This window comes from Gavialis gangeticus, unplaced genomic scaffold (assembly GCF_001723915.1).
Source record: "Gavialis gangeticus isolate Ggan-Ray unplaced genomic scaffold, GavGan_comp1, whole genome shotgun sequence".
Classification (NCBI taxonomy): Eukaryota; Metazoa; Chordata; order Crocodylia; family Gavialidae; genus Gavialis; species Gavialis gangeticus.
The window spans coordinates 47,600,154-47,622,897 of record NW_017729032.1 but is presented as its reverse complement, the minus strand read 5'-3'; the positions used below and the strand labels follow the sequence as shown (position 1 = coordinate 47,622,897).

General features: G+C 42.1%; 1 protein-coding gene across 2 annotated transcripts in view; it reads right to left on the bottom strand.

Annotated features, from left to right (window-relative positions):
• MTUS2 (microtubule associated tumor suppressor candidate 2) overlaps nucleotides 1–14,995 on the bottom strand; it is a 410,713-nt gene extending 395,718 nt beyond the window's left edge. For both annotated transcript variants that reach the window (XM_019525083.1, XM_019525084.1), the window contains exons 1-2: nucleotides 12,388–14,995; nucleotides 4,197–4,437 (exon numbers count right to left, since the gene is read on the bottom strand). In XM_019525083.1, coding sequence (XP_019380628.1) covers nucleotides 4,197–4,437; nucleotides 12,388–14,700 — 2,554 coding nt within the window. In that variant the 5' untranslated portion in view covers nucleotides 14,701–14,995. The remainder of the gene's footprint in view (nucleotides 1–4,196; nucleotides 4,438–12,387) is intronic.
• Nucleotides 14,996–22,744: the final 7,749 nt, after the last annotated feature.

Here is a 22,744-nt window from a genome sequence, read left to right as displayed (position 1 = left end):
TCGCAAACAGAACACACATTCACTCTTTGGTGGAGGGAAGAAGGAAATCGTGGGGCTCCACCACTTTTAAGCCAGTCTAAGTGCGCTGAATTTCTGTTCTGTTATGGGTATAGATCAGTTTCCAATCACCTACACTAGTAAAAGTGTAATGTCTGCACCTGGCCTCATACTATCTCTGTTGTAACTCCTTAAGCTTGACTTAGTGGGGCTGTCCAGCCTAGATCTGGAAGCTCCTGAACTTCCAGGCGTAAGGCTGATACTCCTACCTGTTATATCCTAGCCCACCTTCTTTTGCAGAAGTAATTTAGGGGTAAATGTTCTATATTAAATTACCTGTCAGCTGAGCTATCAAGTGAATTGAAACAGCTTTTTATTATACAGTGGTCCATGGTTAATGCTACAAGTTTTAGTAAATTTCACTTCAGAGGTATAGAGAAGAAAAAAGCATTTTTAACCACAAAAACCAGCTAAACAATAACTTTCAGATACATTTCCCTTCTCTGGAACACTGCCTTGTGGGAATTGTAGTTTGGAGGCCTCCATTCTTTTGTACAGGCCAACATCTCTGTCTCCTACAAATCCTATGCAGTCTCCCCCCAGAGAAAGCGCCACGGCACCTCAATAGTCACAGGTTCGTCTTCAAAATTCATGGATTCTGTGACCTCTGGGACTACCAAAATAAAACTGTAGTTTTACTCAAGGTAAAAATGAAACAAAATACTGGTTTCAAACTGGTGTCACAGAGAGAGAATCATTACTGCAGGTACTGCTGTATATGACACCTTCAACTGCAGTTTAATCATAGTAGCAAAGGTTGTGCTGAATGAGAATGGCAGACAGACTCTTAGTTTGTTCTAGGTTGAAACATATTGCTATAAAGCAGGGGGAAACACACAAGTGTCCCTGCCATGCCAGGCTTACTATGTGATTAGAGGACTTCCATTTTGATTGCTGTCACTGTTTCCTTTTATGAAAAGCACCTTCCATTTAAAAGAAAAGATAAAAACAGCCTGACTTAAGAAGTCAAGAAGCTGTCAAGGGAAAATTCGACTTGTTTGAGATGCATAACGATATGAAGTATAACTGTGGTAAACAAAAATGCTAACCAATCCTGCATGGATACGAAGGAAAAAATATTGACAGCAAAAGAGATATTAGCCAAGCAGTAGTGCTGGGAAACAATAGAAGAATCTTTTAGTATATTAAAAGCAACAGGTCAATGAGGGAAGGCAATGAATTGCTAGAGAACAGTGGAAAGAATTCACCACAGGAACCAGGTATTGCAGAAAAAAATTAAAGAAGTTCTTTATCTTAGTGCTCACCAGGGAAACTAAGTAAGATGCCAAAAATGGAAACGTGTGGGGGAAGACAATGAAAAACAAAAGGCATTAGCTATCACTCCAGAACAAATCTCATGTAATTTAAAATCAATAAAAGACAGACAGAGCCCTAAGGCCAGATGGGTTACATCTCAGGATGCTGAGTGAAATGGCAGATGACATTTATGGTCCAACATGAGTTATTTTTTAATAGTATCCTTTAAAGAGAGCGAGGTAACAATGGACAGGAAAGGTACAAACATAATATTCTTTAGGGAGGTAGCTATGGGTAGCCAAGAAACTGTATCTGGTCTCCCTGGCAGGCAAGAACCCCAACACAAAGCAATTAGACAATTATGACTTGAATATTAATAGCCAGCAGAAATGCTTAAGGGGTAAATCTCATCAGTTAGCATTTTTAAGGGTGATATTACCACAAAGAAACAGGCAGGAACTGCTTGAATTTAATCAGGGTGTTTAGCATAGTAAACCACAGCACTTTATTAATGAAAGCACAATGCTCTTGAACAAACACATTGGCAAATGCATGGATTACAAGGGTTAATCACTGAAGATAATTTTGATAATTACTTAAGTATCTATGTTAACTGGCTCATTCCCAGAATTCGCCTGCCTCTTACTAGCCTGCTTTACCATAGTGTGTGCGTCTCACCCTCCTTCCCTTCAGGTACCTTCATCATTCAGTACAGTCTGTGGCCTCAATGCCCTTCACTCGATTACCCCATATTCCTGTATCAATCAAACTTTACTACGCCATGTTACAATCTTGTAATTTCTCAAAATTTATGCAGGGCTGGGCTAGCTCAATATTTGCAAATGGTTTCCATGGAGAAAAGCTGCAGATGCTGAGTAAATAAAGCACCAAGGTCACATGGCCCAGTGCTGCTGGGGACGTTGACTTTCTGAGGAGATAAAAAAAACAGGATCCTAATAATTTTGGTGGGTTTTAACTATTGAATGGTCCTCCTCTCATGACCATGGATATTAAGCCTTGCTATTCTGGTCAAATTCCACTTTACCAACCTTTCATAGTATCATAGTACTTAGGGTCAGAAGGGACCTAAACAGATTATCAGGTCTGACCCCCTGCCCAGGCAGGAACGGGTGCCGGGATCATATCACCCCAGCCAAATATTTGTCCAGCCTCCTTTCAAAGACCCCCAAGGTAGGAGACAGCACCACCTCACTTGGAGCCTATTCCAGAGCCTGGCAGCCCTAACTGTAAAGTAATGTCTCCTCTCTCTCTTTCAAAGCTCTTAATTGCAGTTTCACTTCTTGTCCTAAATATCTACCATATTTACCCAAATCCAAGATATGGGTATCCAATTAAAAAAATATGACCAGGGACAGAAGCAGCAGGAACAGCAGTATGCAGATTCTTCTTTCCAGTGTCTGCTCCCCACCACTGAGATGGATGGTGTGGGGGAGCTGGGCAGGGAGAAGGCACTGTAAGAAGGAACCTATGTACTACTGATGCTGTCCCCAGCTCAGCCAGGTTCCCCATATTGCCACTCTCAACAGCTCCCAGTTGGAGTTGTCTGATGCTTGATTCTAAGATAGGGCTTTGTTTTCCCTACATTGAATGTGTGTTGTGCATTGTTAAAGCAACTGCCATGTTCCACACCAGAACTGGCTGCATTTTAGATTCCTACACACTGGGTGCAAATTAAATCATCTTAATAATCTCTGGCACAGTTTGCACCACAGTTGGCTGCTCCTAGGTGTAACATTTACATGTACACCTAAGACTGCAGCGGTTTGAGCTGGAATGGAGCAGCTCTGAGCTGGCAGCACACTCAGGGGGTCAGACCCAGGCTCCAAGTTGTAGTGTCAAGCAGTAGAGGGGGCTAGCTAGGGTAGAAGAGTGCTGAAAAAGTAGAGCCATTTAGCAAGGTGGCAGGCAGGGGTCTGGCCCCCTGCTGTCTGGATTGACCAGGTGTTATTTACATCCAGGTCAGCATTTACACATGTGTTTTAGGCACAGTTGTTTTCACCACCATAAGATAGAAGTGTCCCCGACAGTACTATCTTATGGCGGTGAAAACTAAGGTTGCTGGGGTCTAATGGTGTTGCACATATAGACAGTGATGCTTTATACAACAGCAAATTAGTCTACTGCCCAGTTAAGTGCATGTGGAGATGCACCAACTTGTACTATATCCTCCAGAATGAAAGCTGTAATATATGAATTGTAAATTTAGGGGATGATGATGAAGACCTTTATGTTCTCTGTCCTGTGATGTTCACTACTTTTCTCTCCCTTTCTTTGTATTGTTTTCCCTCCCTTGTTACTCTTCTTGGTTCTGTGCTTTGTTCAGTAGCTCATGGGGAGTAACAGTTGATTAAACCCTGATCTCTAATGTGGTCTGTGTCAGACTTCAAGAGATCAGGATTTTATATATTTTACTTCTCTACCAGCACATTTTAAGAAAGCAACGAGGGTCAGAGGAGAACCCAGTGTTTAGGGAAGTAAGCAAAATCAGGCAGAAAGCGTGGAAATCTGCGATAGAAGAAAAACATTCAATTAACTTCCCTGGTACACACGTGATAGTAACTAGCTCCAGGCTACTGGAGATATTTCAGACACTTACAGGGAGGAAGATAACAAGTGCACTGTAATGACTGGCACAAAAAATAATCTTTCCTCCTTGGCAATGGCTCCATTAACTAACCTTTATATAAGTCCCAAGCTCCCTAGTCAGCATAGCTTTACTTCAGAACAGATAAACACATCTCATAGAGTGGTGTTAGAGCTGTTTGGTATCATGCCAAGGTATTGCTCATTTTCTGATATTTCTGTCTGAAAAAAAGTAATGGCCCTGATTATAGTTAAAAAACATAACATTCATAGGTTACCTGAAGTATCAGGATGGTAAAGGCTGGGAGCATTGGTTATTTCTCCTGGCTGATGGAGACAGCTACCTGAGGACCTTTGACTTGCAATCAGAATCCTACTTTTCGTAGAGGGCAGCCTGGAAACAGCACCCAGTCCTAACTGTGGTTTAAGTATCATGGCAGATCGATAAAAACTTGGTGGCACCTCATAGTGACCATATGGTGGAGAACAAAATTCTTCTTTCACAGGCCTTTCCCCAACCTGAGGAGAAATAATTAAAACAGATATCACTACAATGTATTCACAAGATTAGGAAACAGGGGACTCTCAGTTGTTTCTGAGGGCTGTGCTACATAAGTTTTCTTTTCCCTGGCTTCTGGTTTAGGATCAATTTGGAGATTTCAAAACAGGACAATCTGACTACTTGGATTCATGAAATACAAAATCCATTTGCAACCCATCTAAATACCCATCCACAGCTGACTTTTGCTTTTGAAAACTCCCTCCAGGGATGAAAATGAATGAAACTATTAACAGTTAAAAGGTGAATCTCCTTGGTTATTTAAGGCAACGGTGTCAAGAAATATTACACGAAGCATTCCTACTTGGACAATAAAGGAGGGATCTATTTTTTAAGGAAAAAAATACTCCAGCAAAATTCTGTGGGCAAGAAAGTTAGCTTTTATTATAAAAATGTGAACTTAATTTTTAACCATGATAAATGAAACAAATATAAAGTCAAGTTGAAAACTTTTGTCCCATTTCATCAGAAAATGTCTCATCTGAAACTATCATATTCAAATTACTCATAATGGTGAGTACATCAAACAAAATTGACCTTTATTTGTTCACAAAAGGATCTCGACTTCTAGGAACGTATCTTTTATTCATAAACGTTTGCCAAATTTCTTGTGTGGGAAACCTTCACCATATGGGTTGATACCAAATTGTTCAGTTTGGTTTCGTTATTTATTACTGGGGAAAATCCAATGGAGTGGGGGTGCAGTTGCTCCTGTGCAATGAGTTCTTTGGCTTGTCAGTGCAGGCTCTTGGCCAGAAGTGTTGTTTGGCTGAAAAGACCCATCCTCCTCCAGGATCCACCCATGTTTATCATAAATATGTGTAATCTAAGCCAGAAGGTACTGCTTCTGCTCCCTGACTGAATGACTAACATTTCTGAAAGCAGGGAAAAGTTCTGGACAAAGATACATTTCAATTCATGAAACTTTCAGGATCCACTTCCAAATAAACTAACTACTGTCTGAATTCACACAAGTGATAAATGGCACGTCCTCACAAACACAATTTCTCCATATTAAGGACCTGAATCTGCAACGGTCTACGTAAGTGCTAGCTTTACATACATGAAAAGGTATACCTTTCATACCTCTCAGGTCACATGCCGCTTTCCACAACTGCAGGGAAAAGAATAAAGCAATGGGCTTTCACTTCTTGCTAGTTTGTACTGTGTGCAGTTCTGGGCCCCAAGCATTAAGAAGGATGGGGAGAAGTTAGACAGGATCCAGAAGCGGGTGACAAAAATGTTAAAAGGCCTGGAAACAATGCCCTACAAGGAAAGGTTGAGAGAACTGGGTATGCTTAGTTTGGAGGAAAGGAGATTAATAGTGGACATGATAACAGCTTTCAGTATCTGAAAGGCTATCATAAAGAAGTGGGAGAACAACTGTGCTACCTTTGTGCAGAAGGCAGGACACAAAGCAATGGCTTTAAATTGTGCAATGTAGATTTAGATTAGATTTCAGAAAAAATGTTCTTAGGTCCCTGGAAGACATTCACCTATAATCGGTAAAGATCTTGTGAGGGAACAGCTTGAGAGGCTGGACATCCACAAGTCAGCTGGCCCAGCTGGAATGCACCCAAGAGTGCTAAATGAATTGGCTGACATCAGTAGCATGACCAATGGCAAGTATTTTGAGAACTTGTGGTGCTCCAGAGAGGTTCATGAAGATTGGAAGAGGGCCAATGTGGTGCTGATCTTCAAGAAGGGAAGGAAGACACAGGGAACTACAGGCCAATCAGTTTGACCTCAGTCTCTGGAAAGATCTTGGAAAAAATCATCAAAGAAACCATCAACAACAGGCTAACAGAAGGCAACATTCTGAGAAACAGCCAACATGGCTTCATTGCAGGTAGGTCTTGCCTGACCAAGCTCATTTCTTTCCATGACCAGGTGATGCATCACCTGGACAAAGGAGAAGAGGTTGATGTCATATATTTAGATTTCAAAAAAGTCTTTGACTTGGTCCCCCATGATGTCTTCCTGAAAGCACCTACTCCGGATACCTTTAAGAAAATTGGGAAGCTGCAGTCTCGACAACCTTACAGTTAATGGCCGGGGAACTGGCTCCGTGGCCAGACCCAGAGAGTGATAGTCAACGGATCCGAGTCAGCATGGCGTATTGTGTCCAGTGGCATCCCCCATGGCTCAGTACTCAGACCAGTAGTCTTTAACATATTCATAAATTATCTGGATTCAGGTGTCAGAAGCAGACAGGCTAAGTTTGCAGATGACATAAATTATGGGGAAGTGTGGTCACGCTAGAGGATAGGCTGGCAATTCAGGCTGACTTGGACAGGCTCACAAGGTGGGTGGATCAAAACCTGATGACATTCAACACAGAGAAATAAAAGGTGCTACACCTCTGGAGAAAAAACCCACATCATACTTACAGGCTTAGCAGTGCTGCACTCACTAGCACCATGACCGAAAGAGACTTGGGGGTCATGATTGACCACAAGATGAACATGAGACACCAATGCACCACAAAAACCAAGCAAATAAAGCTCTGGCTTGCATCTACTGATGCATCTCAAGCAAGACCCAAGAAGTCATCCTCTCACTTTACTTGGCTTTGGTAAGGCCACAGCCGGAGTACTGCATCCAGTTCTGGGCTCCACACTTTAGAAAGGATATGGAAAAGCTCGAGAGAGTCCAGAGGAGAGCCACATTCATTATTAGGGCATAGGTGACTTGTAGGGGGGGCAAGGGGTAGCACACGCCCCCCTGAAATTGGCCACCACTGAAGCTGCTGTTGGTTTCTGCATGTGGTCACCGCCCACACCTGCCCTCCCCCCCACACTTGCTGTTTGCCAGTGACACTGCTGGTGATGGCTGTGAGTGGTCTCACTCACTGCTGACAACACTGCAGGTGGCAGCTGTGGGCAGTTCCAGCTCACCACCATGATGCCCCCCTAGTCGCGGGAAGCACCAGTCATTCATGATTAGAGGTCAAGAGAAAAGGCCTTATGAGGAGAGGCTGAGAGGCATGGGACTCTTCAACCTGGAGAACTGAAGGCTCAGGGGTGACTTGGTGGCCGCCTATAAGTATATAAGTGGTGTGCATCAGGAACTGGGAAAATGTCTGTTCACCATGGCACCCCAAGGGAAGACAAGGTCTAATGGTCACAATTTGCTGGAAGACCATTTTAGACTGGACATAAGGAAAAACTTCTTTACTGTCTGAGACTCCAGAGTCTGGAATAGACTCCCCCTGCAGAAGTAGTGCAAGCACCTACTCTGGATACCTTTAAGAAATGCGTAGATGCTTATCTTGCTGGAGTGATATGACCCCAGCTGCCTTCCTGCCCCTTGGGTAGGGGGCTGGACCCGATGATCTCGTGAGGTCCTTTCCAGCCCTAATGTCTATGAAATCTAGGAACCAATTAATCATGTCTTAAGTAGTAAATCAGCCACATATTCATGCAATTAATAGCACAATAAAATAGGGAATAAGCCACAAAGTTATTACACGAATATATGCAATAACTTAGTGGCTGGTTCCTATGATGCCTTAAATTGACCCTGTGGCCAGTGCTGATTAGCTGATTGGTGCTCTCAGCCTTGCGGGTGTACTAAAGCTCATCAAGGCTCTGGTGTGCTCCCATAGCTGGGACTGCTAGTCAGCTGATCACAGCTCCCAGCCACAGAGGTGCACCAGAATCTTAGAATCATTGAATCGGGGAAAATTAGGTTTGGAAGGGACCTCAGGAAGTTATCTTATCCAAGCCTCTGCTCAAAGCAGTACCATCCCCAACTAGATCATCCCAGGCAAGGCTTTGTTTAGTTGGGTCTTAAAAACCTCCAAGGACAGAGACTGCACAACCTCTCTGGGTAACTTGTTCAAGTGTTTTACTACCCTCCTAGTGAGAATATTGTTCCCCTAATATTTAACCTAAACTTCCCTTGCTGCAACTTAAGACCGCTGTTCCTTGGTCTCTTATCTGCCACCACTGCGAACAGTCTAGCTCCATCCCCTTCTATCAAATCCCCTGTCAGTCTTCTCCAGACTAGTTCCCTCAGGCTTTCCTCAGAAGTCAAGTGCCCCAGTCTTCTAATCATTTTTGTTGCCCTCTGTTGGACTCTCTCCAATATGTCCACATCCTTTCTGTAGTGAGGGGCACGAAACTGGACATAGCACTCCAGGTGTGGCCTCACCACTGCTGAACAGAGAGAAATAATCACTTCCCTCAATCTGCTGAGAATACTCCTGCTAATACAGCCCAGTATGCCATTAGCTTTCTTTGCAACAAGGGCACACTGTTGGCTCAGGTTCAGCTTGCTGTCCACTGTAACCCCCAGGTCCTTTTCTGCAGAGCTGCTGCTTAGCCAGTCAGTCCCATCTGTATGGGTGCATGGGACTGTCCTGTCCTAAGTGCCAGATTTTGCACTTCTTATTGAACTTCAAGGGCTCCAGTGCACTCCTCTGTTCTCTTGGGCACATCAGGTACCTGACTTGGTAGTCCAGGGGAGTCTGGGGATCATGATCCTGGGTTCATATGGCACCAGCAATAGGGCACAATTGGAATCTGATCCCTGAGCCCACAGTTCCTGCCATGTATGTGTGACATAGCATGAGGTATGATTATTAGTATTGGGGATCAGATCCTGTTGTGTCTTTAACTGAATGTGTCAGTGGGCTTACTGGTAGAACAGTGAGGCACTGAAATAGACTGCCCAGGGAATATATGGAATCTCCTTCACTGGAGGTTTTCAAGAGGAAACTAGATAAGCATTGGAAAGGGATGATTTAGGAACATCATTCTTGTTTTGGTGCAAGGGATTGGACCAGATGACCCTAGAGATCCCTTCTAACACTACGATTCTGTACTCCTGATTAACACTGTGGGTTCGAGTCCAACTTCAATACAGACTTTCCTTTCTAATGTAAATCATAATTCTATTACAGAATCTAAGATGTTCCACAGTATCCCATTTAGGTCTCGAAAAAAATGGCTTGAAAAAAATCAGTGAATTTATTTAAAAAAATAATCAAAAAAGTGCCATAGGCTACCTATGCAGAAGCACATTTTCTGATTAATTAACTCTGCTATAAATTACAGTGTATTTAGTATTAGGAAAGATATTCAAGCCAATATCTTTTTAGCGAGTATAACCATTTAGACAATGCACTTGAACAGTGGCTATTGGAGCTTTGATCCTGGCAGGTTCATCAGCTATAATCCTAATTTGGCACATCTTTAATAGGACAAGGGATATAAAATTGGCTTTAAAGATTTACTGAAATGAGTTTAGAATCTTTAAGCTTTTTCATATTTTACACTGAAACTTGGATAGCAAGATAGATACTTTAGATACTGAACATTTTATCTTGCTCTTTATTTTTCATTATAAATGTAAGCCTGCTTTCCAGAAGTAACTCTTTAATGCCAATTTTTCTTTTTACTTTATGTGTGTCCTATTTTTCATATTTTAAGATCCAGCTTTTTATTGTTTACATCTGATTCTTTCTGATCTACTTGCAAGAACTTACTGAAGTAAATTATCTTCATTTTTCAAAATTAATCAGTGTCCTAGTTTTAAGGCAATTTTTGGATATGAAATTATTTTCATGAATAAGATTTGGTTATCTTCTCCCCAATGAACATATTCAAATCGGATTTTGTTATACACTTCCTATCATCATCCTTGCAGCTGGCAGACAACACACCAATAATGGATTCTTAAACACAAGCAACAGAGGAATAATTCATATACAGAGGACATGCATTTTTAATAAACTGGGCTAGTCTACCCACAGTTTCAGAGTATTTATTTTTATTGACTGTGCTCTCTAGGTAATACAGCAGGACAACAAACAAACAAACATATAAAAATGATCATAAATATTAAATGTTTCCTTGGACTGAAGGAATCAATAATTACATAATTATTTCTCAGCTAATATAGCATATCCTTTTTTATTTTAAAGAAAATTGCCCATTTTCAAGTGAAAATACTTGGTATTTTAAATTGACTTTTTATGATTTGCTCTTCAGGACACAGGTACAAGTATAATGTGGTTTGTATTGAGGGACAATGCTAATTTAAGTACATTAGCTCATTGAGAATGAGATTTAGGAAAAATACATACTTTTTTGGAACAGGACCCTGAAATTTAGTAGGAGGGTTACCTCACATAACGAGATCACAGAGGGAGACTTGGCTTGGGATGTGCAGATGATGTGAGTGGAAGAGAAGCAGGATGGGGATGGAGACAGGCTGGAGAGGATGTGGTCAGAGAGGACATGGGCTAGAGCACACTTGCCTCCAGAACACAGGATGAAACCAAATAACCATGATACTGATGGGCAGAGTGTCACATCCCTCTACAGTAACTGGTCTGCATAAATTATGACTTTCTGTTACTATTGCTTAGGTGGCTGAGATATATTTGCAGCTAGACCTGATGGTTCCAACCCCACTGATGAATCATGCAAGGGTCAATATGCTACCATGTGATGCGTTTTTTTTTCCTTCCTATTTGCTTTCTTAAAAAAGCAACTAGGACATTACACATAAAACCCAGTATTAATAGAAGGTCACTAAGGCCCCTATCACATGTTGCATATATTATGTAGTTAACTGGTTAGTTTTGTAATAATTTTAGACTGGCCACACATGCAAAGTAATTATCACACCATACAGACATCCATCCAGCTGAGGAGCCAACCAGCTACAAAGTTAGTGCTTGAAAATGGGTAACAACTTTAAAGCTGGTTTATATCCAGCTTTAATTTGAATGTGTGGCAAGGCCATATGGTCACAAAGCTGGGGACATAAAAATTAGGAAATGCCAGAATGATGGCTGCTGGTCTAACCTTAATTCAGCCCCTATTATTTATGTATTATTATGGTGTTCAATTATATGATTACACAATAGTTATATAGATATATACACATAGCTTCAAGAACAGCTATAACCATAATACAGCCACTTCAGAATGAACCAAACATAAATATTTTCTTAAACAGTATAAAATATCTTACAGCAACTAAGAACATCAACAGCTATCAACATATCTGCTTTTCTGTTCATCCAAACTAAGTCTTCCAGCCCAAGTGCATGTCACCAGTTCCTGCTGAATATTCTGGTCAGTTCTTTGAAGGAGAAAATGCTTCTATTTAAGGGAAAATTCCTGACCATTTTTCAAAGCTGTTCCTTCTACAAGCTCCCCTGGTTCCCCTAAATCAGTGGTGCTCAGACTTCTGACCTTCTAAGCCAGATGAGGTTGGTTGGTTTGCAGGCCCTATCCAGCATGCACTTGACACACAGGGTCAGTCCATGGGTGTGATCTGACATGCCACCATGGCCTAACACTGAATGTGGTTATGGACCAACTTTGGAAACTGCAGCAATTAATGCTGCTGCTCTCCCACCACCAAATTTTCAGACTCATGGGGAGCCCTGTGGGCCAGATTACACAGCCATGTAAACCAGATTTGGCCCATAAACCAGAGATTAAGCACCATAGCCATATATATTAAGGTGTGTCTTTTTATTTCCCCAGTCCCCTGTGTATCAGTGGTGCTCAACCAAGTACTTGTATACTGATGGAAAAGATCTTAGCAGACCATTGATGTTAAGAACAACATAAGAACATAAGAGCTTCTACCCTGGGTCAGGCCAAAGTTCCACCTAGACCAGTCTTCTATTTCTATTTCCAACAAAGATGAGATACTGTAGGGATGAGTAAAAGACAGGTGGAGGATTAACATCTTCCAAGTGACCAACAATTTTCTATGAAAATGACAGTATCATTGCCAGGAGTAGTTAATAAAATGTATTTAGAACAAGTACAAACACCCTGATTTAGCTATTATGATTTTGAGTTCAAGGTTTCTTGAACAAATAAACAAACAAACAATATTATCAACCTCTTTTGTACAGCCACTGGCTGTCATCATCTTACCTCTTGTAAAAACTTTTCACTCATGGGGCCAAAATGATGCCCTGGGGGCCTAATGCCAGATACCACCAGTCCTGACCCAAAGATCCTTGGCTTCTGCAAGTCAGGCTTAAACTTGTCATACAAAATATTAGGTGGTTTAATATCCCCACCAGTCGATGTTTTCTGTTCCTTTGCCATAGGCATACCGCAGGCCGGAGAACCATATGACAGGGTGGTTGGGGCAAAAGAAGGGTCGAGCTGGTTGATTGACTGAGGGTTTCTTCTAATGTAGGTGATAATTTTGGGTCTCACATGTTTGGGCTTAGGTATGACAGGGGTTATCTCAATATTTTCTTCAGGCTTTTCAATGCAGTCACTCTCTACATCATTCTTGTCTGTAAAGGAGCCCTTGGAATGTACCAGGATTGGTTTGGGGATCCCACTGTTGCAAGCAGTCTTGATAGGCACTTTAGGGGATATATTTAACAACTGTGAATCATCAATGGGAGGTAGGACTGAGGAGGGTGACAGTTTGTCAACATGAAGTGCATAAAGATCCTTCAAATTACTATTTGATATAGTGGGCTGATTATCAATATGCACAGTTGCCACTGGGCGCAAGGGAGTTGGAACACATAAAAAGGCATCAGCCTTTGCTGAAATTTTATAGCTCTCTGGTGCTTCATCTGAAAGATGTTTCTTTGCAATAACTGTCTTTTTATTCTGAATTGAAAAGCTCACTGTTTCCAAATCACCGTCCTGGTTGTTAGGATGCTCATTTGACACTCTCTCTGTACTAAGCACTCGGTGTTGATCTGTGAAATCAGAAGCAGACAGCCTGGTGTTGTCAATGTTTCCTTTGACTAGCATCAGTTTATTCTCATTAATTTTCAAGGTTTTGCTGTCAGGTAGATTAATGTTTTGTATAAAAGATATATGCTCACCAACTGTTCCAATGCAACTTGTGTCAGCTTCATGTAAGCTTTTGTTTTTTGCAGACACGACTTTGCCACTGGGTTTGCTGTCATCAGGAAGAGATAATAAAGTTTCCACTTCTTTGTTTGTTATATGCTCCTCAGTGACTTGATTAGTTGCTCTACTGTCATTAGCAGTGATTCCTCCTCCTAACTGAGGGCAGGTGATATGATCACTTAGAAGTCTGTCATTGGAGTAAGCTATCACTGGGTTTAAGTGTGGATCCTCTGCCTCTCTACAAAAGTCTTGAAACTGGGAAGCCTGCATCTTGGACACTTCATCCCCAGGCCCTTTCTTTTCTTGCATTAATGTACTTTCTTTTTTTCGACATCCTAGAAATTCTACTAGCATAATTCTCTCAATTTTCTGCTGGCAAATATTTTTAGACTGTAAAGATGGTGCTGTTTTAAACTCCAATTTTCTACTTTTATCACCCCGACTTAATTGTGCTTCTGGCTTACTAGAAATTTCACTGGGTTTAACAGTTATGTTTAGAGCTGCATCAACAGCTTGCAGTGTGTTTTCACTGTTCACATTTGGTATGTTATCCACATCCATTTGGATTTCTGGCTTATTTAATTTTTTGTTTTCTGAGGTAGACGGTTTAGAATAAAACACAATATTTTCCTCTGAGGTATTGTCAAGTGGATGAAAAACCATACCTAGAAAATGATCTGCTGATGTTTTCTGTGATTTCTCAGTATTACCAGTCAAATGGTGTGATGTATCAATGGAATCCAGTGATGCAGAAAGCAAACGTTTGTGAGACACACGTCCAGCACATTCTTTTGCAGAAGTTTCAGTTTTAGCAGAAAATTTACTTGGCCTTCCCAAAGAAAGCCTCTTTATTCCCTCAACCTCAATGGCCTTGACCATTTTGCCCTTAGATAAATACTGGGTAAATTCAGCATCACCTTTTGAAAGAATCTCTGTGTTGCTATCATTTGCACTGCTCTTTAAATTAGACAGACTTTGTCCTCGGCTAATACAGAGATGCCTTGAAGTAACCTTAGCTTCATCCATCTTACAATCTTTATCCAATTTCTTACTTACAGCAGAAGGCTGCCTATGCTCTTGTATATTAATGTCACAAATCTGAGATTCTTTAAAGACAAGAAGTTTATTCTGCTCTGCATCCAATTGTGTCAGCTTCTCTGACCCATCAGTATGCACACTTCCAGTTTCACCTCTCAAACCACATCTCCTGCCCTCGCCTTCTGTGGTTCTGACTTTTGTCACAATCTGATTAGCATTGGTATCTCCTACATTTACTATGCTTTCATTGTTATTTTTTATTTCAATTCTGTTGTCCTGTTCCTGGGTGTAGCATGCCTTGTTTGGAACCACTGGTGCACTCATTTTGAAAATTTGGGTTACTGTTGTTGTGGCAGTCTTTTTTAATGAGAAAGTTTTTTCTTCTATCAATTTAACTATTATGCATGCTTCAGTTAGGGGTTTAAAATAAAAACTGAACAGCAGAAAATTCTTTCTCCAAGTGTTTAAAGTCTTATGTCAGATTCACATTGTTGTGCTGCTCAATTGTTTTCAACATCGCTTCTTGACCCAAGAAATCTTTATGACATAAAGCAGAGAAGTTTAATGGAAGCGTAATAGATCTGTTAGGTTCCCTCTGAATGAGAGTCAGTTAATCCATTGAACCTGTAAGGAAAAAGAAACACAGAACAGTGTGACATGAGTGGTACTTAAAAAACCCCATGAATATTAACTAAAACTAAAATCATGTTAAAATCAGCAGAGCTCACAGCCGTATGAACTACAGTTGATTACAGTGATTTGTAAAGTTTCAATCACCGTTCATAACAAACATTTATAACTTAAGGTCTGGTTTACACTAAAAAAAGCTACTGCCCTAATTGTGTTGCTGAGGAGAGTCATTTTTAATCAATATAGTTTTACTAGTTTAAATTAATTAGTTTAATTAATATAGTTTTCACTACTACCCTAGTACGGATGCAGTTAGATCAATATAAAATTGTCTCGTACCAATATAGGTTTTATTGTTTCCCCACACGTACAGGATTAATGCGTACTGATACTAGCCTTTCATGGTACAATTCCGTCCATTCTTGGGGGAGCGGGTGGGGGGAGGTGGGGTATAGAGGGTATGGGTGGGAGGTTGCTCCTTATCTGTAATGGTGCGCTTAAGCAGCAAAACTTCCTAGCATCAAGAAAGTCTAAGGAATACAATTCTGGCTACTTCAAGGAAAGTTTATTTTCTCTTCTTCCTCTAAACCACAGTCTTATGTACATTAAATCTGCTTGTGTGCTAACTGGTTGGCACAGCTAGCAGAAAAAGATACATTTTTTTGCTATTTCCTAGTTGGTCTAATACAAGGTATAATTTTTTAACCAAGAGTTCTAGATTTTTGCATTTCTTGGGCTCACAACACTTTTTTTGGTGGAGGCTTGTACAGATGAACTGTGGCTTGCTAATATACAATGGCATATGCACATGCACATCTGCAGGGGTCCACATACTGGTGATAGTGCATTCTAGTATTCCAGAGCTCGCCCTGGAGAACCCTAGAAAGCAAACCTTCCCTCACTTTTGTTTTGGAGTTAAATAAGGAAGCACATTCTCTCCCATTTACAACAGCTGGCTAAGGAGGTTAAGGACAACAAGAAGAGGTTCTATAAGAATGCTGGCCAGAGAAGAAGGACTAAGGAAGCTATGGATCCTCTGTTAACAAGCTAGGGGAAACTCCTAACTGAAGATACAAAGAAGGTGGAGCTACTGAAAAACTAGTCTCAGTCTTCACTAAATAATTAAACTGCCAGACACGTAATAGGGACTATCTGGATAAGGAAGGGGACAAGATAAGGGAGGAGATAACAAAAGAGATGGTCAGAGAGCTTTTGTTGGATCTGAATGAATTCCAGTCAGCAGGGCCGGATGAGCTTCATCCCAGGGTCCTGAAAGAACTGGCAGAGGAGGTCTCAGAGCCCTGGGCAAGGATCTTTATGAAGTTGTAGGAGATGCACCAGGTACCAGAGGACTGGAAAAGGGCCAGTATATTGCTCCTGTTTAAAAAAGGGCAAGAAGGAGTACTCAGGGAACTACAGTCCGGTTAGCCTCACACTAATTCTTAGGAAGTTACTGGAGCATATCCTAAGAAAGGACATTTGCAAGCATCTGGATAAGGAAAGGCTGATCGCAAGCAGCCACCATGGATTTATGAAAAACAAATTGTGTCAAACAAACCTGATCACCTTCTTTGACAAAGTAACTACTTGGGTGGATGAAGGAAATGCTGTGGATATCGTGTATCAGGACTTCAGCACGGCTTTTGACAAGGTCCTGCATGAACTTTTAATTTAAAAAAAAATGGCGAAATGTGGACTGGATAAAACTACTACAAGGTGGATAGATAAGTGGCTCAATAGCTGTAAGCAAAGGTTAATTATTAATGGGTCCATGTCAGAATGGCAGGAGGTTTTGAGTGAAGTCCCACAGGGGTCTGTCCTGAGCCCAGTGCTGTTCAACATGTTTATTAATGATTTGGATGCTGACATAGAAAGCTTCTTGAGCACGTTTGCAGATGAAAAAACTGGGAAGGATTGTGACCATGCTGGAAGCTGCAAATGCAGTTCAGAAGGATCTGGTAAGTTGAGCTAAAACTAACATGATGAGGTTCAATATGGACAAATGCAAGGTGCTACACGTAGGGAAGAATAATCACAAACAAAATGTAAATGGATGGCAACTCTGTGGAAAAGCACTTGGGAGTCTTGGTAGAACACAGACTCACTATAAGTCTGCAGTGTGATGCAGCTGCACAAAAGGCCAATGCAGTTTTGGGCTGCATCAATAGAAGCATTAATTCAGCTCCTGAAGGTTCAAGACATGGGAGGTGATAGTGCTTCTCTACTTGGCACTGGCTAGGTCTCATCTGGAGTATTGTGTGCAGTTCTGGGTTCCACATTTTAAAAAAGACAATGAAAAGTTAGAGAGGATCCAGAAGAGGGCAACAAAGATGATTAAGAGCTTGCCGTAAGAGAAATGGCTGAAGGAGCAAGGCGTGCTCAGTTTGCAGAAAAGGTGCTTGAGAAGGGACATGATAGCAGTCTTCAAATACTTGATGGGCAAGTATAAAGAAGAGGGAAAGCACTTTTTCTGTCTTGCCGCAGAGAGGAGGATGAAGATCAATGGCTTGAAGTTGCAGCAAAATAAATTTAGACTGCATACTGGAAAACAACTTCTTTACTGTGAGAATAGTGAGGCAGTAGAATAGACTGCCTGGGAAAGTTGTGGTCTCTCCATAACTGAAGGTGTTCAAGAAGAGGTTGAACAGCCACTGGTTGGGAATAAACCAGGCATAGCTATGCCTATGCTCTACCTTGGATATTTCCCAGGCTTCTGGGCTTTGCTCCCACCTTCTTCACCGTTTTTCTGCTATATGTATCAGAGTGTTTTTAAGCCTCCCCAGAGGCACTGGGTGTTGGCTAGAGCTAAGGCTAGAGGCTTCAGCTGGGATGTGCTGATTCTCTTGTTAGGAACAAAGCTAGAGGCTCCTGGCTAGAGGGTCTTGCTCCACTGCGCAGGGTCAAACCAATCACCATATTTGGGTTCAGGAAGGAATTTTACTCCATGATCAATTGGTATGTGGGGGTTTTTGCCTTCCTTTGGAGTGTGGGGCATGGCCCTGTGTCTGGGACCTCTTGAGTGTATATTGACAACATTGAATAGAAGCAAGACTTTGGCTGCTGGGGCTCCCCTGCTTTACCTGTGGCAGATTAGGGTGTTAGGTCTCTGTTGTGCCAGGGCTGATGGTAGTCTTATGCATAGTTTAGATCAGGGGTCAGCAACCTATGGCATGCATGCCAAAGGTGGCACGCAATATGATTTTAATTGGCATGTGCACCGCTCCCCCTGCCTAGGCGGGAAAGTACTGCCTCCCTGCCCCGGCCCCAGCAGGTGCAGCGTCAGCCCCAACCACCTCCCCACCTTATCCCCAGCCCTGGTGGGCACAACGCCGCCCCAGCTACCTCCCTGCCCCAGCCCCAGCGGGCGCTGAGCCAGCCCCAGCCACCTCCCCACCCCAGTCCCAACAGGTGCAGTGCCGGCCCCGGCCCTGGCCCCAGCGGGTGCAGTGCTGGCCCCAGCTACCTCCCCACCCCACCCCCCAGGTGAGAAGTAAAGGGGATGCTAGTGCAATCTTGCTACCCATTTGTCCACTATACAGACAACTTCACCTCAACTTCTGCTTTTATACAAAATGTAACTGTTTTTCAAATGTCAAGAGAGACAGCTCTCCTTAATATCTAAGCTGCCTCCCCACCCCTGCACCACCTGTCTGTCATGATTTTTTTTCACTGTAAATTGAAGGGTACATTTGACAAAATGTCACCTCCTAAGAAAGCAAAGTTAGATGTCCATGCATTTCAATACTATAGGTATGTTCATTTCAACTTCAGCATTTTCGAATTTGTCCTTCACTTCTAGGTGCTCGGGGGGAAAGGGGTCACAGGGAGAAGCACTGGGAAGGGAGGAAGACAAAGGGCAAGGGGGCTACCTGACCCCGCAGAGTTATTTTCTTTGCTGTAGCAGTGTGTGTGTGTGGGGGAGGGGGATGGGGACACTTTCAAGGTAAACTCCCAATAATGAGATTCTATACCTGGAAAAGTATAACAAATATATACATTTTCCACATACAGAGTCTAATTTATGGGGTCTTATATTTGAATAAATATGGTAGTTTCCCCATAGCAGAAAGTTGATGAGCCTGACACAGAAATATGAACAAGCTTTGTTGTTCAAATAAAAATGTATTTCCCTCAAATAAACAGCAAAACTGATGAATATAACAACATTCCCCTTTTTATTCAGGAGAGTTTGATTTTGCTTTCAGACAGATATTTATACTATAATAATGTAAATTTGTTTAAAAGGAAAAATGTTTCATGTGCTTTGCAGACTTGAAAGGATGACACCACAAAGGAATGTCCTGCAAGAAAAAGAAGTTATCACCATTGCTCTAACTCAGTTCTTCCAGGAAAACTAATACAATGAGGCTAAAGGGGAGAAAATTTTCCTGAGTCATCCTTTTCAAGATTTCTCTGTTAACCTGCCTGAGAGTGGTTCCATCACAAAACAACACCTGCCACCAAATTCCATGGAACTCCAGGATCTGCATAAATCCCAAGGAATCAAGATGTTCATGTCTATTCAGAGGCATGGTACTGCTTTCAACTTAGTTCTGCATCTCTGCATCCCATGGAGTTATACAGACAGGGCTTCTGAAGCTAGAAGCAATTTCCAGATGCCATTTAAAACTGTGTTTTCACTGTGGAACCAGGGTCTTAAATGTCATAGGGGCCAAAGCTGAAATATATGTGGAGCAGATGCAAATGGGGGTTGGGAAGCACAGTTGGACTTGGCCAGAGGGTTTCTTCTGCTGGGTAATAGGTACAGAAGTGGGAGTGGGAGTGGGTTGAGCCGCAGTTTTCAATTCTGGGGAGTCTACTTTTGTTTCTTATCTCTGGTTCCTTTTCTCAGCACCACAGGGCTGGTGGATCCTTTTGGCCTCAGCTTACCTATTTCATCCTGCATCCCCACATGAGGATTCTTGCACCTAACATCCAGAACCCAGGCACTGGATTTTGTCATTCCTGCCCTACCATGACCCCACTCCCGTCCCCAACTCATACCTTTCATCACCTCCCATTAGTTTTCCCCAGAGTCAGTGGGAAGAAAAGAAGCTTTGTTTCATTTGGGCTAAGCCTCAGTTCAGCATTCACTTACCATAGGATAGCACTGGACACACAAACAGTGACCACACAGCAGCTGACATGTGGTACATCCCTCCCTATCCTTTTAACTTGCTTTTAACTTGTTTTTCTGTCTATACCCAGAGTCGTTCTTTTTTATATGATACAGTCCCTTAAATCTTGTATATCTAGTTTACATTCTCTGACCAACTAAGTAATGGTCAGATCCATGATGTTTTATCTACATTGGGGTGGTCAACCAAAAGTATGCATTGCACAAGTGGCATGGGCAGCTGCTGTGTTTGGCATAAGCAGAAAGGCAGGGAACAGAGCAAGCAGGGAACAAAGAGCAGATAGCAGAGCAGCAGATCGGTCATGGAAAAGGGATCACAGTTGCACTTAGGGGCTAGGGACAGACATTACACATAAGCCAGTTTAAGTGCTCAGAAACTGGTTTAAACCTGCAATAGAACATGCACATAAACCAGTTTAAAAATGGTTGAAACTGGTTTGAGATAAACCTGGTTGAATGAAGTATCAGACTTAACTGATGTGGCTCCAACCAGTTTATGCAATGTCTGTCCCAGACCCCTTGCTGGTTTAAGATAAACCTGACTCCCCCAGCATCCTGGCATGCTCTCTGGGCTTGGCAGGGCTCTCTGCTCCACAGCAGAGCTGGCCCCACCCCTCTGCTTCCTGGCTGGAGCAGCATTAGCTAAAAAATCACATGCTGGATTTGGTCCGTGCTGTGGCAAGACCGGAGAAAGGCAGAATTAACAGGTAACTTGTAATGTCTCTCTGTTGTTTTCTTAATGGGGTGGTAAACACTGTTATCAAGTTTCTGCTGGGCTGCTAGGGGGGAAGAGGAACCCCTCCCTAATCAGAGCATCTTGCCAGGGCCTGGCCACACCCCCTCAGGTCAGCACTGTGGCAAGGAAGGGAGGGCTGATCTAGAGCTCCCTGGCTTCTAACCTGAGCCACTGCAGGCATGTGCCTGCATTTCTGGGATGCCCGTGCCATTACTAACTGTTTCAACCTAACCAGGTTAGACTAATCTGGAAAGACTAAATTAATTCAGGCTTTTTGAATGTCTGTCCCTAGCCAGGGAGATGATTGGGCTTAACTTGTGGCATGCCCGCAAAAAAGATTGTCCCCCACCGATTTTTCAGATTATGGTACAGAGAATTATATAGTAAATGAGAACAATTTGTAATGACAGCATATATTTTTAAACATAGATTTAAAATGCTGTCTACATTTGACAGCTAGTAGTAGAGTCAAATCACAGAATATTGGAACGGTGCTCGAAACAATATTAAAGTTCCAGTCTTTCTTAACACATCCTCAAAACAGTATGTATTTCTGCATAATCAATATATAAAGCATCCACATACTGATTTATAAATATACCCAGGCTGCTCTGATAAGGTATCCAAGATTTCTGTTTTGGTAATGTCAGCATTACAAATTTGTTTTGGTAACTATAATAGATACAATTGAGTGTATGATTTATAGCTTTGTGTAAAATGTAGGATCCTAGTCTGATTAGTCTTACTTATTTAATTTCTACCTGAGGGTATGGGCAGGCATTCATTTACAGCTCCATGAAAATGTAGGGCAGCATGCACGTGCAGTCATTCAGATGCCGGTCATCTGGAACACTGCAAAGCAAGGCAAGTGCCTGTACTGCTGGCACTCCACAGGCAGTGGGTCAGTGTGCAAAGATCTCAGCATGTTTTATGGGGAACCCCATATCTAGAGGGTTACTAAGAGTGCTGAGCACAGAGTAAAGCACTAATTGGCTAGCCACCCAGGGAACAACACCCATCAGGGACTCCATTGCTCATGCTGGGAATGCAGAACTATAACTTCTACTAGTTAGTTTTCACTCCCAAAGGCGCTCAGCCCAGAATTGATCCCTGCTGCCTGTGCTCCCTGTGGCACTAGATTCAGAAATGCTGGCAGGTCCTGTGCATGCCAGCACAGTCAGCACCTGACAGGACAGAGTCAAGGCCTGCCACTGCTTCTTTAGCAAGCTCATTCAGCTACTGTGTGGGCTGGCGTGCAACGGTGTGCAAGACCATGTGGACACAACTGCGGCCCTGGCCATAGGCACCCTTGAGCTCTGATCCTGTCCCTGTACATGGCTGATGAGGGCAATGACCTACTGGACACTATGCAAGCCAGCATGTTCTGAGACCATTTAATACACCCCAGGGAAATATGCACAGAAAAATTCAAAATTATGCAAAATTGATTTTTTTTCCCCCAAATTAAACTAAATATAACACTATTTGAACCTTCCTTAGAAGGTTCAAATAGTAGGTACTTTGAACCTTCTTTAGTAGGTACTGTACCTACTAAAGTAGTAGGTACTTTAGTAGGTACTTTTCTTTAGTAGGTACTTCTTAGAATAATAGGTACTTTACCTTCTTTAGTAGGTACTTTGTATGGTTTGGAGGTGGGTGTGGGGTTTGTAAAGGGGTCTGGGGGTGCTGGAAGTTTGTAGGCAGATATAGGAGATGCAGTTTGTGTGTGTGTGTGTGTGTGTGTGTGTGTGTTTGCTAAATGTGACCTTTCTTTTAAAAAGGGTTAAATTTACTGAATGTACATAACAGCTAGTGTCTCTATTTTTCCTTGTTTTTATATCTAACAAAACTAAGCCAGATGATGG